This window comes from Danio aesculapii, chromosome 18 (genome assembly GCF_903798145.1).
Source record: "Danio aesculapii chromosome 18, fDanAes4.1, whole genome shotgun sequence".
Lineage (NCBI taxonomy): Eukaryota > Metazoa > Chordata > Actinopteri > Cypriniformes > Danionidae > Danio > Danio aesculapii.
Window position 1 is genome coordinate 2,862,940 of NC_079452.1, and position 14,819 is coordinate 2,877,758.

Sequence of the window (14,819 nt, forward strand, 5' to 3'; positions counted from 1 at the left end):
TGATATTGTGGACAGCTTATTAAGGACTGTTTCATTTGATATTTTAAGACTTTTAAACTTTTAATTTGCCTCTGTCCCAAATTATATTTATTTTATTGGTATATTATTATTACAATATCCCAACTCTTCTGAAATTCTCTTTGTATGCCATCAAGATTAAACAATGCAATATATTTTATGACAATCAATATTTGAATATAATACTTTTATGTAGTTCCGCTACAGCCATGCAAATATACAGTCATTTAAGTGTACAGGCTTAGATTATTGCGATAATTAATGGTTAAGGAACTTTAATAGTTAATTTTTTTTCAATTCACCTTTTCTACTTTATCAATAGTGAGTCGGTTTCACTATAAAGTGTACACAGTGAGTCGTAACACTGGAGTAAAAAGCACAAACTGTGTAAGACATCAGAGGTGGTTCCAGAACATCAGTCAGGATTTATATTAACATATTTGGGATTTACAGTTAAAACACTGTGTCAGACTGAGGAACAGAGTTTGTGATGCATGTTCAAAAAAGCATGAAATCCCATCCCAATCACATGACTGTACTAGTCCTTAACATGGATCCAACCTTCATTTCTGGATGAGAGTAAATGTTGTAAGTAAGTAAGTAAGTAAGTAAGTAAGTAAGTAAGTAAGTAATGTGGATTTATATAGCGCATTTATTGGTCTCTCCACACCACCACCAGTGTGCAGCATTCCCTCTGATAATGCGACGGCAGCCACAGGACAACAGCGCCAGTGCGCTTAACACACACCAGCTATAGGTGGATTGGAGAGATGGTGATAGAGCCAATTTGGTGGATGGGGATGATTGGGAGGCCATGATCGTAAGGGCCGATGGAAGGAATTTGGCCAGGACTCCAGGGTTACACCCCTACTCTTTTACGAGAAGTGCCATGGGATTTTTTAATGACCACATAGAGTCGGGACCTCGGTTTAACGTCTCATCCGAAAATCGGCGCCCACTGACAGTTTAGCGTCCCCTTCACTTTTATTAGGACTCACACAGACCGTAGGTTGAGCGCCCCCTGCTGGCCTCACTAACACCATTGACAGCATTGTAAACGGAGAGACACAATATTAAGTGTAAGAGGTATGCTTGGACATATCAAACTGACCTTTTGCTCCACACGCAGAAAGTTCCCGAGTTCCTCTGCGGTCAGATGATCCTTCTTTTCGCTGAAGCACATGAGCAGTAAAAAAAGGTCTCGTCTTAATGACATCATCTTATAGAAGACAGTGAACTCCTCAAACGTCAACGTGCCCTGCTGGTCATCAGTATCTGCTTCCTGTCAATACAAACAAACAAAGTGCAAAGGTGTAAAATTGCTTTAAAGATTTGAAAAGAAAATACCCTTAAATGACTTATCTTATCCTGCAATATCATAAATGATGAAAGACTTTACTTTCATTCTTTATTCAATATTTACATTTCTGCCCCATTTGCTCTCTCTCTGTCAAAACTACTTCAGCTCAATATGAGATTAGGTTCAAAAAGGAGAAATACTGTTTATCATGAGAGGATATAAAACCTAGTGCTGTTTTATAGAACATGCCATCAAGAAACTTGCGTCAAGAGCATCAAGAAACTTGAATTCTGAACATGTCAGACAGCTTTCAAGTTAGAGATAGATCCAAATAATCCTAATAAGAATAATAATAATATATATAAAAAAAAATGTACGAGTGTGAATGAGTGTGTGTGGATGTTTCCCAGAGATGGGTTGCGGCTGGAAGGGCATCCATATATATATATATATATATATATATATATATATATATATATATATATATATATATATATATATATATATATATATATATATATATATATATATATATATATATGATTTACTCACACTCATCGTTTTTTTCATAAAATTTTTAAAAGTCAATATAATGCAAGTTAATAGGTTCTCGAAGGTTCTAAAAGTCTATCTAAAAATACAATACAGTACAATACAATACGAGCATTGCATGAATCATATGTAGGGAATATATATAAACAATCACTTCTGACTAACTGTTAAGCATGGCTTTCAAGTTTACATTATTTAAAGTTAACAGTTGAGTAAGGTGCTTTAAAACAAAGCGGTAGCATCCCCCTCTCCGTCGTGGAGCCAATACGGAAGTAACTAAAACTGCAATTCATCAATTCGCCTTTGGGGGCTGGCTCCAGGAACTCCAGATGTTCTAAATTGGCCAATTATACAGCTGATAAAAACATGATTATAGCCTGGTACAAAAGATGGTTTTGGTGAATATAGCTAATATTATCCTTCATGACAACTGTGAGAGGGGTAAATTTTTTTATAACTCAGCCGTTTTGTTTTTATTAAGTTATATAAAGTCTGCATAATTAAGGGCGTGGCCACTTGAGTGACAGCTAGGTGTTGCTGCTCGCTGTCTTGTCACCTCCGCTGATTCCGGCTGATTAGCCGCTGAGCTCGGCATATTATCAGATAATATAGCATGCTGAGTGCCCTTAATTGTGTTTACAAACTATTCAAGTTGCCTCCATTTCCCAGTTGAGTGAAATTATATACTTATATACCATCTCTTTAAATGTATTTGTTTTATTTAAGATAATTTATCATTTATAATTTTCTTTAGAACTGTAAAGCACTCCAGAATCTGACAGATTGATTAGCTGTAGGCTCTAGAACAGTCATCTGAAATGTTGTCATACAGTTTTATGCCTGGATTTTATAAATAGCCCTGCATTACCTAACACAGACTATATCTGAAGTATTTGGAAGTAATTTGTGCTTTCCTCCTGTAGAAAAATGTCATAAGAACAATGTTTAGTGGCTCAATGTATTACAACAGTGTTTTTAAAAGACAACACTTTACTGATATAGTAACCAATAACCAAGCACATGTGGTCAACACAAACGAGTCGCAGGTAATGAAGCATTAAGCGTTTATCCCAAAGAAAACCTTTCCAAGTAAGATGTTTGCAGGCATCTGTAGCTCCACTGACGCTCCGCCTCGTTCCCTTATTTGGCACTCCAGGTGGGTGCAATGATGCACAAACAAAATGGCGATGGCTGGCTATGCCTAATGGTAGCTTAATTTGTGCTCATCAGAAACCTATGGGTGACGTCATGGATACTACGTTATATCTTTTACAGTCTATGTTTACAACACTATAAAAAACCCATAATTTTTTTGTTTTAAGAGAGGGTCACAGTTGCTTACACAATTTGAAGTTTGCTTCTCAAGTGAATTTTTTAAATATGTTTATATAAACTCACAGAGATGGAATATTTGACTAAAAATACTGATTTGTGTTCATCTAAAGAAAGATAGTATATCTGAGATGGCATGAGTGTCAATAAATGATGAGCAATTTCCTTTTGGGGGGTTGGCTATCTCTTTAATTCTTTTATTTTTCCAATCTTTTCCACATACCTGGAACATCTGTTTAACTTTCCTCCGAGGCAAGTTGACATTCATCTTGTGTAAAAGCTGGTAGATCTCCTCGATGTTTAAAAAACCATCTCCATTTTTATCAGCCTCCTCAAAGGTCTGCTTCATCCACTTAAAGCAGGGTTAAGGGCAAAGGACAAAAGCTTAACAACAGAATAAAGATGCCAGGATGGCAACAGCAGGAAAATCAGGCAAAAGATTTCAAAGATTCCAAAATGAAAGTTTTGTATGATTAATGAATTAATTTATTTATTAAAAGGGGAGGGGGGGGGGGATCTTGCCTGTGCCTTTTAAAGAAATTTAATTAGAAACATTATTATCTATATCTGTCTGAGCACACCAGGAGTGGATGAGCTCATGCTTTACTCTCCTCAGAGCTGTAACACAATTAGCTCTAATGCACAACTGAGAGAATCACAAGCACAGTACAGACACACAATGTTTATTGCGAATGCAATGAAAATGCATTTCATTGGTTTTATTCACAAAAATGGCCACCCTGACACTCTGATGTAATGTATAATACCACCTCCATAGTGTAACTGGGCTGCTAAATTGTTTTGTGATGTTAATTGGTTCTGAGTTTGAGAAGTTCAATTCCAATAACTGGATCTCAGGTTGCTCAGAATACATTATATAAGATATCTAAATTCTTTCATGTGGTATGTTTGGAGTTTATATAATATTGCGTGTGATTTTGAGACATGTATTCTATTTGATATTTGCATATAGCTGTGGAACTTAAGGAATTTGTATATTTGTGGAAATATTGTATGTATTCCTACAATCATTAGAATATTAAGTAAATATCATCTTGCCCCCATTTATTATATCAAAACTTTTGAGTAGTAATATTTATTGATAAGAACTTACTGTAATTTGGACAGTTTTAAAGGTGACTTTCTTAGATTCCAGATTTGCAGAGTTACATTTCTGCCAAATATTGTACAATCGTAACAAGCCATACAATAACAAAATGGTTATTTATTCAGCTTGTTCTATACATTTCTCAAAAGCTTTGACCCTTAGGGTTGGTTTTGTGATCCAGGGTCACATACTGTATGTGTGCATATGCAGTTGAAGTCAGAATTATTAGCCCACCTTTAAGTTTTTTTCTTTTTTAAATATTTCCCAAATTATGTTTAACAGAGCAAAGAAATTTGCACAAAAGTCTTATTTGTTTTATTTCGGCTAGAAAAAGAGCAGTTTTTAATTTTTTAACAGCCATTTTAAGGTCAAAATTATTAGCCCCTTTAAGCAATTTTTTTTCTTGATAATCTACAGAACAAACTATCATTATACAATAACTTGCCTAATTACCCTAACTTGCCTAGTAAACCTAATTAACCCAATTAAGCCTTTAAATGTCACTTTAAGCTGTATAGAAGTGTCTTGATAAATATCTAGTAAAATATTATTTACTGTCATCATGACAAAGATAAAATAAATCAGTTATCAGAAATGAGTTATTAAAACTATTTTGTTTAGAAATATGTTGAAAACATCTTCTCCCTGTTAAAAAGAAAATGGTTAAAAAAATAAACAGAGGGGCTAATAATTCAGGAAGGCTAATAATTAACTGTATGCATAGAGGAAAGTTTGTAGGTGTTGTATATGGGATCAGCAATGAGAAACTTTCAGGAAAAACATCATCTTTACTTAGTATGAAAGAAAAGATGTCTGGTTTTATGAAGTATGACAGTTGGCAAAGAGCCTGGGATGGATGTAATTACAGACCTGAAAGTGGCAGTGCTTGCGTGACTGAAAAGAAAACAGTGAGAGGCTACTTAGAAGGGTCTGCAGACAAGGGACAGACTTTGAAAGTCATCCAAATTTAGAGGTTGATTCAAATAAGTGCAGCGTGATTAGGAGGCTAATCAAACAGGCATTAACATTTCACCAGAACTTTACCAAGCAGAATATCTATTTATTATCACTTCATTTAAATTTGTTCTCTTTAATCAATTGTGCACATCTTGTAAATGTGTATGGCACTCACGGTGGGGCAAAAATATTCTAAATTTATTTAAAATAAAAAAAATTTAAAACTTTTGAAATTGAAATTTCTGAAAGCAGAAGAAATAAAGTTTCAAATTACTTGAGGGTTCAGAAATCTAAGGGTTCAGAAAATTTTTAAATACAGAGTTAATTGCCTTTAAAGTTGTCCAAATGATATATATTTTGATATATTTATATGTAGAAAATTGTCAAAATATCTTCATGGAACATAATCTTTACCTAACATTCTATTGCTTTTTGGCATAAAAGAAAAATCTATAATTTTGGCCCATGCAATGAACTTTTGCCTATTTGCTATTAAAAATATACCAGTGCAACTTAAGACCTAAGTGGTCTTGGGTCACATACCTGTTCGTTTTGAAGGACACACAAGAAAGTGTGTTTTTCTGATAAACTGCAATCTACATATTCACAGTTTTGATTTTGAAGGTTACAATTTTAAGAACTACCAAATAAGAGTTACTGTTTGAATCACTCTAATGAACGCTATGGCGTTACTTGAATGTAATTCTGAATTCATGTTTAAAAAAAATCCACGTCATCTTCTTCGCCTTTGTAAGTAATGTAAATTAAAAAAAATATATGTTTTTAAATTACTGATGTTATAAAACTTTACAAGCTGTCAGTTCAAAGCCTCAGTGAATGAAACAAAGGCTGATGTGCATGTTGATTCTAATCAAGAGCCAATTATGTTTCATTTAGTTAGTGTGTGTAGTATTTACCACGGTTTGTGTTTTTGTGTCATTTTAAAACGTCACTTTATTTTCACTTTGTGACACTTATTAAATCTGTGTGTTAGTGGGACAGTACAGGCTGCATGTGTGTGTCAAACCTTTTGGTGAATTACATTCATTTGGGCTGGCTATATATTTGAAAAAAAGAGAGAAACTGTTGACTTTAGCGATGACGAGGCTTCATTTAATCGGCAGAAGATGCCATCAGACAACGAGGGGAAAATGCCTCACAGCAGTTGTATTTCATTCCTATTAGATAGCATTTTTTAAATAATCAGTCCAGGAGGTGGCGCTGATCGACAACAGTATTAGTTCAAAGACGTTAAAAGCAAATAAAATAGATTAAAACTATCATTTCAAAGCTGTCCAAATGTGACTGTTTATTCACATCAGCTGCCGACTGCCGAAGTTCTTAGCATTCTCCTTGCGCATACACGCAAAGCATAATGGGTCATTTTGCATTCTAAGAAAAAGGTCTATAGTATTCAACATTTGAGGAGGAATATTTTTTTCTAAATTGTCCTTAGGCAAGAATGGGTGTTGTTTAATAGCTTTAAGACAACTTTGATGAAATGTTTAGAACCCTTAGTATATTAACATGTTAACCATCATTTTTTATGGTACAATTCTTTACAGTGTATGATAAACTTAAACCATATGTGAAATTGATGTTTTTGATTTGCACATCACACAGTGTTTCAACAAATCAATTTCAAAGTTCACCATTTTGTAGTCTGCCGTGTCTACATCCTCAGTTTTCAGATATTTGACATTATAAAAACAATCTCTGGCTGCTCCTTTCTGATGATTTCATATTTGTATTTTTGAAAAAGTGTTTTACCTTAAATTAAGGAATGTTCACATGATATTTTTATTGGTAAAATTATGGCAACCACAATACCCTTCATTTTTACAATTATTATTATTATTATTATTATTATACTTATTATTGTTATTATTATTATTATTATTATTATTATTATTATTATTATTATTATTATTATTATTATTATTATTATTATTATTAATATTATTATACAATTTATGACTAATTTAAACCATATGTGAAATTGATGTGGATACATTGATTTCTTCTGAAACTGTATTTGTTGAAAAATATTGTGACGTACATTTGTTCATACACTAAAAAATGCAGGGTTCTGCACAATTATTTTGTGTTGTCCCAACACAAATTGATTAAGGTAACGTAACAAATTTAAGTGGATTGAACATAAAACAATTAAGTTGTGTCAAAAAATCTTAAGAATTCTGTTGTTTCAGCTCATTTTAAATAAGAAGTTTAAAGAAGCAGCAAAATCCTATTTTTGAGTGCATGTTTACTACCTTGTAGTTTACCATGTCTCCATCCTCAGTTTTAATATATTTTACATTCTAAACACAACAGTTGGCTGCTCTTTTCTGGTGATTTCAGGTTTGTGTTTTTGAAACAGTGGGGACTGGAAATATTATATGCACAACAACAAGAGAGTGAAATAACCAGCGGCCATACGCTCTGTGTCTACTGTTATGGCAGATTATAATGACTGCCTCCTGATGACTCACGCCTCTTTAATGAGAATAACAGACATAAACATAAGGGAGGAGAGGATGAGCAGCTTCAGCTTTTCATCTCCACTTCCTCTAAGGCCGCTTCTTTCAAGTGAGGCTGTGTTTCTGTAAAAACTCCCCGCAGAGGAAGACTCCCTGAAGCCTTGAACAACTCAAAGAGCTCTTGCTACCTCTCTCTCTCTCTCTCTCTCTCTCTCTCTGTGCATTTCTCTAAAACAGTCTAAATCAATCAATCTAAATCAATCACAAATCCTTGCTTTCCTCTCCACCTCTTCCTCCAATCATGCATCCCTTAAAAGATTAGTTCAGCCAAAAATGAAAATTATGTTCAGTTCTATTAAAGTCTGAATGTCAAAAGCTGATCTTGTATATTCAACAAAGATGGGGAGAAAAAAGCAACATCATGGCTTTGTGTGAGTGCAATTAAGAAGTAATCCAGATAAAATGTTATGTTATACATAACCGATATGCTGCCATTAAATGGATAGTTCACCCAACAGTAAAAATTGACTCATTATGTACTCTCCCTCGAGTGGTTCCAAACCTTTATGAGTTTCTTTCTTCTGTTAAACACAAATGAAGATATTTTGAAGAAAGCTGAAATCCTATAACCATTGATTTCCATTATAGAAAAAACAAATACTATGCAAGTCAATGGTTACAGGTTTCCAACATTTTTCAAAATAACTTATTTTGCATTTAACAGAAGCAGAAAGACACTCATAAAGGTTACCCAAGTAAAGGGCGAGTAAATTATGACAGAACTGTCATGTTTGGGTGCACTATCCTTTTAAAGATAGCCGCTCGAGGCCTTTTTACTTAGCTAGCTAAGTTAAGAGACTACTTGAAAATGTTTAGTTTTTCAAAATGTACGGCACTTATTAGGCATGTTTTTGGGCAAAATGTTACTATTCATATTATTCTATAAACTACTGATTATATTTCCATCACATTTCCAATAAAAATATTGTTACTTCAAGAATCCGTGCGTTCCTCATTCGTTCATTTATTTAGAGGGTTGATGTCAACTTCTCTTCTAATAACAACTGTAGATAAGTATTAATTGAATTATTTTAATTGAACTGTTTTTTAATTCACAATTAAACACAAATATTGTAAATATGACCTGGCTCCATTAATAACTAACTGTTTTAAAAATAATTCAAATAAAATTAGGGGCCGGTGTTGAAGGAGCCATTTGTTTACTTTATTTAAATGTTTATGTTGTTAATTGTGATTTCTTTCATTTTGGAGAAATGCACTACCTGCAGGCCAGTGGAATCTTAAAAACCTGAGTATGACCAACTGGAGATGGGCCAGTGTTCAGTGTTTTTGGTGGCCAAAGTTGTTTGATTTTTGTTTATTTGATATCAGTTTTGTGTTCTAATTGACTCTATAATAAACAGTAACATATAAAGGCTTGTCATTCCATGTACTATTTCCAAGGAAGCGTCTAAACCCCTCAGCAAACCCAAAATGTAAATGTGGACCTTTGATTAAGGATAGTCACAACAATTTATTTTTTCCCCTCCATGTAATGGAAATGGGCCAGAATGACAAATGTTACCAATTTCTATTGGACAAGATTTTTATTTTTTTTTTAAGAGAGATAGTTCACCCCAAATTGAACGAAAAAAGAAGATACTGTAAGAAGGCTGTAAACCTGTAACCACTGCCTTATATAGCATTTGTTTTTCCAACTATGGAATCTAACAGACTTTTCAGCTTTCTTCAGAAGCAAAATATCTTGTACTGAAGAAATAATCTCATAAAGATTTAAATCCACTTGAGGGTGAATAAATTCTCATTTTTGGGGGGATGAAATATTGCTTTAACTCTTCTGAAGTTTAAAAACTGGTACTAAGTTGTCTAGATTGTGGTAATCTAAAGTCTTACCAGAAATTCTATCAACTTGATGTTTGAATGGTAGTGCATATAATTGCAAATATCATTCTGTTGTACAAAAAAAAGAACAACAAAAAAAAGAAATAAAAAAATGAATAAATGATCATCAATCCCTCGTGCAGTAAAGGATATTGGTCGTGTGTGCGCTGCCTCTTAGCTAGTGAATCTTCATCACTGATACCAGCCATCAGATATCTGAGTCCGGTCACCCAAGTCCGCGCTTCCTCCGAGTTTGAGGTAACCAAGTCCAGTGACTCCATGTGATTGCCGTGGTAAATAGTAAAACAGCAACCGGGATCAAAGTTCCCCTCCGCATGACGATGGAAGATGTCAGACTGATGCCCTTCTGTGACCTTGTAGAGTGAGTCGATGGTGACTAGAGGAGGAGGAGTGAGAGAAGAGAGAAAAGACAAAATGATCTTTCAACCCCTGAAACAATGAGCCACTAGCGATGGATGACCAACACGGGCCAACCAGAGGAACATTCATTAGCAAAAGCCTTTACAACAGCCATCTGACCACATTACTACAATAATGGATATGCCTGGGTGAACAGTTCATTTTGGAAAATGAATTTAAAGAAATGGTTCAGGGTGATACCTAATTGTTATAAAATGATTTGGAGTAGACATGCTGATATTCAATAGTTCAATTTATAATGAACCTGTTTCCCAGAGATGGGTTTCAGCTGGAAGGGCATCCGCTGCGTAAAACATGTGCTAGATAAGTTGGTGGTTCATTCCGCTGTCGCGACCACGGATTAATAAAGGGACTAAGCCGAAATGAAAATGATTGAATGAATAATGAACATGCATGATATTGATATCGTGGGCATTTCAAAATTCCATGAATAATTAATTATTTATTATTTAAACTTTTAGTTTCTTATATGAACATCCAGATTGTTGTATTGGCACTGGTTATTGAATTTTCACATTTCCACATGTTAATCTGGCCTACGGCATTCTGTTTAAAGATTACATCAGTTAGTTTAACTGTGAAAGTAATGAGAAATGTATTTATTAATCTGAGGTGATGTCATTTTCTTAGTAATTGCTAATTAAAGCATTCAAATTAAAAGTTGCAATTCTTTATTAAATGGAGTTAAAAACATATAACTATGATATAGCTATTTATCATTGCTCCTTTCAATGCGTGCCTAACGTTAACTAATTGAATTTGTTTAATTATTTTTTTTTTTATATATTTAAAGAGTTCAGATGCAAAACCCTCTAAATCCATCAGACTGCTTTTCTTGTAAATGAGCATTTTCTATCAGGCTCCTATAATTAGGTTTAGAAGTTTCATTTTATATGTAATGATAAGGTTATTAGCTAGTAAATAAAATACCTTTTTTTAAAAAAAAATGTCACTTTAGACCAGGGGTCACCAATCTCTCTCCTGGAGGGCCGGTGTCCCTGCAGGATTTAGCTCCAACTTGCCATAAGACACCTGCCTGGATGTTTCAAGTATACTTAGTAAGACCTTGATTAGCTTGTTCAGGTGTGTTTGATTAGGGTTGGAGTTCAAATCTGCAGGACATATTGAAATAATATAGCCATATTGAGGCTATATTGAAATAATAATATAGCCATATTGAGGCTATATTGAAAACATATGATTCTATTCTTGCCCTTTGATTGGTTCTCGGGATATAGCGGCTTTTGCTGTCAAAGGCAAGTGGCGTTTAGTGGCTTTTGCCAATAAACTGTTATTTCTGAATGCGCTGACACTGGGATTTGGATAATTAGAAGCAAATCTATTTGTTGATGGTGTACTACATGCCTTAATCATTCACTCACTGTCATTAGCTCATTTTTGGCGGGAGTGGTGTTGTATCTGAACTCTTCATTTATACAGTTCTGTCTGGTTCTCGAATCTGATTGGCAGATAGCAGTGTGATATTCTGTAATATCAGAACTCCTACATCCTCCCCACCCTTGTTTAATACTCCGCCCAAATAGAGTGACAACAGATTAATAAACTCACTACAGTTTGACAAATATTGCAGCTGTTAGAAAACATAATGTACTTTTTAGGCTTTTTTCAAGTGAGAATGTAGTTGTTTAGATTGCGACTATGCAGTTTATTTATAAAGATAGTGCCTATTTGAACTATTTATAATTTTGGATATACAGCGCCATCCACAAAATGGTGACAGAGACCGCATAATAAGCGCTTAGATAATAAGCTTAACTTAGCGTAATTTCAAACTACAGCTGATCAAATCATTACAAAACTGGAAAATTACATTCTAAGTTGATCTCTCTCTTTTGTATGTTGTAGTGCTGTATTTATACCATAGTAGTTGTAGTGTGTTGAGTGTGAGATGGGACATACTAGGAATGTATGAATTTTGTGTTGGCCACTCTTTGTAAAACCCTGAGCTACTTTTTGGTTGAACATCTGTTTCTAATGAGTCTCCTGTTTTCGTTACTGCAGATTAGTTCAGTAAACAGAAAGAAAGAAGAAATGTCCACATGTGTTTAGCGTTTTTTTTTTTTTTTTCTTATCGCAAACACAACAGTAATCTGGTAGTGATTGCGCTGCTTTAGCTTTTTCAGGGTAAATTATTATTATTATTATCTCCTGATTGCAAAAGAGAGATCCTGGGAAATCTCTTTAGACTGATGGCATTTCATGTCGTTCAGCTTTATAATCTATACAATGTCAGCAAAATCACCTGTTTTGTCGTCACTTTAGACATTACACTAAAGAATCATTCAAAAATAGCTCTAAAATGACGTTGGTGAAGTACACACGGTTTTCCGCTGTTCTGACGTCAGCTGCAGATGTGAATCAATGGTGGAAGAAAGTTCTTACAAAAGGATTTTGAGACTCCGCGTTTAATCTTCTTTTTTATATACACGATTATGCCGCTGAACTGTTGTATAAACGGAATATCACACTTATAGCAGTGCGGTGTGGCTGCATATCATCACTGGTGGGACACTAAGCACAACGTACGCCTCCCACCAGTGCTGATATACAGCAACATTGTACTGCTACCCATGTGATATTGCTCATATATATATATATATACCTGTTGAAGTAATCTTTTTTTTTTTTTTTTTTTGCAGCAAAAAGCTTTAACAATTAATCGTAACAAGAAAAATTGATACTGACAGAAGTGTAATTTAGAGTGTGACAAAGTCTGACAGTTATCACCCACAATTTTTAAAGCGCAAGTGAGATGAGTTCACTTTTAAAGCATGGGATCGTAATAGTGTGTAATTAGATTTCAGCTCAATTTCCATTTGTTGTGCCTTTTGCTTTTGCTTCTGTCGTTATCTGACACTTCTTCTTTGGTTGTTTATAAGGGAACCCATGCTTTAGTGTTTGCAGACGAGCGCTCGCTGTGCTGCTTTACATGAAAGCACAACTCTTGACAGCTTCTGCAGGCACTGTGTGCTTTCTGTCCACTTCAGTCTTATCAAAATGTAAACTCAAACCAGCCTCTGAATCTGTTAGCAAAGCCCTTTGAGAGTGATTTTTCACCCAAACATGAAACTTCAGTCTTGATGTCACAAAACTTCTCATACACACAAAAAAAATACAGCTCTCACACTCCCAAAGTAACAGAAAAACACTATAAATGTTTTATAAAACAATGGTGTATATTTATTCCAACTCTTCTAAGAGCCATATGATAAAATTGTGTGAGAAACATTGATAAGATTGATGTTAAAGTGCGGTTCTTAAGTATAAAGAGATGGTCATAAAGCGATTATAACATACTTAATTATTTAGGTAGTGCTAGGAGATATAAAAAATAAAATACTGGTTTAAAATATAGTTGTAAAATGCAGATTTTTTAGAACAATGGATTGATTAGACTTGCCCTAAACAACCTAAATGTTCAAAAGTAGTAATTAGTAAGGGACAATATATGATAAATATTACTTAGCTTTAATGTAAATATTCTGTTCATGACAAAAAATATATTAAAAAAATATATATCAGCTATATTATTAACAGTATTTTTTCATGAACTGTTGGACAATTTTAAATTGTGCTTTAACACATTGCTTTTCCACCATGGTACTGCCTGTTTCTGATTTATTTATTTATTTTTCTATAAATAGCCCCTTAATATCTTTGATGCTCTTTCATAAAGTGTGCAGAATGTTCCATGTGAGATGTCAGTTGCACTTCATGGAGCTGGGTAATTTTCCCTCTTCATTTGTTGCCTTGTTTTGATGTGTCTTATTGTAACATTTTATATATTTATATATATATATATATATATATATATATATATATATATATATATATTTTTTTTTTTTTTAAATAAAAAATAGGAAATAAATAAAATAACATTTACTCAGAAATACAGGTACAAAAGCAGTCAGGGGGTGATACACTTTTGGATGCAACAGTTTCTCAATTTCTCAAGGTTCGATTAGGTTTTCAGTTTTAGGGCCATTGTTTTGGTACAGTTCTGTGTAATAGGTTCAATCTAAAAACAGGACACTGTCAAATAAAAATGTCTACAAGTGAAATGCAATACAAATGAATTACATATCAATGATTGTACTAAAATAAACAGTAGTTTTCAGTTACATAAACTGAATACTATATTCAAATATAACACTGCATACTGTGTAAATGAAGGAACTATGATTGAGCTACATAGCCATTCAGTCAAGAGCAGAGTGACTTCATTATCTTTTGTTGTTTGATTACTATTAAAAACACGGAGAGCAGGAATAAGATGTTTTATGCAGCATGATAAGAAAGCTACAGACAACACAATTTCCTGAATGTTTACATTCTAAGACATAACCGAGTGAATACTAATCAAGTCAAACAGGTGGACGTAATTATTGCTCATAATTCAGCTTTACCGTTGAGAAGCAAGGATTAATTTACGTGTCGTATCTTTCATTTACCTATTTAAATGAGCAGTTCTCAGATCTCCCGTGCGAGTTCTCTTCTGGCTTTGAGGTTCAATGTTTAAAAATAAAAGCTTATGAATTTAGCTAAAACAGGAATAGCGCCATACAGTGTGGACGTCTAGTCCAGTTCACGGAGTAATTAAAGGAATGGTGAAAATGCAAAATACAGTTTTTTAATCTAAATGCAAAACTGCGATTTGCATAAGCATGTTGAATCAGGTGCACCAAACGTTCATTCATTTATTTTTCTT

The 14,819-nt window shown here is 33.9% G+C and overlaps 1 protein-coding gene across 1 annotated transcript in view; it reads right to left on the reverse strand.

The window, feature by feature from the left end:
• The window catches only part of plch1 (phospholipase C, eta 1), a 173,804-nt gene that overhangs the window by 72,929 nt on the left and 86,056 nt on the right, over positions 1–14,819 (reverse strand). The window contains exons 4-6 of the mRNA XM_056478120.1: positions 9,804–10,046; positions 3,426–3,556; positions 1,130–1,300 (exon numbers count right to left, since the gene is read on the reverse strand). Coding sequence (XP_056334095.1) covers positions 1,130–1,300; positions 3,426–3,556; positions 9,804–10,046 — 545 coding nt within the window. The remainder of the gene's footprint in view (positions 1–1,129; positions 1,301–3,425; positions 3,557–9,803; positions 10,047–14,819) is intronic.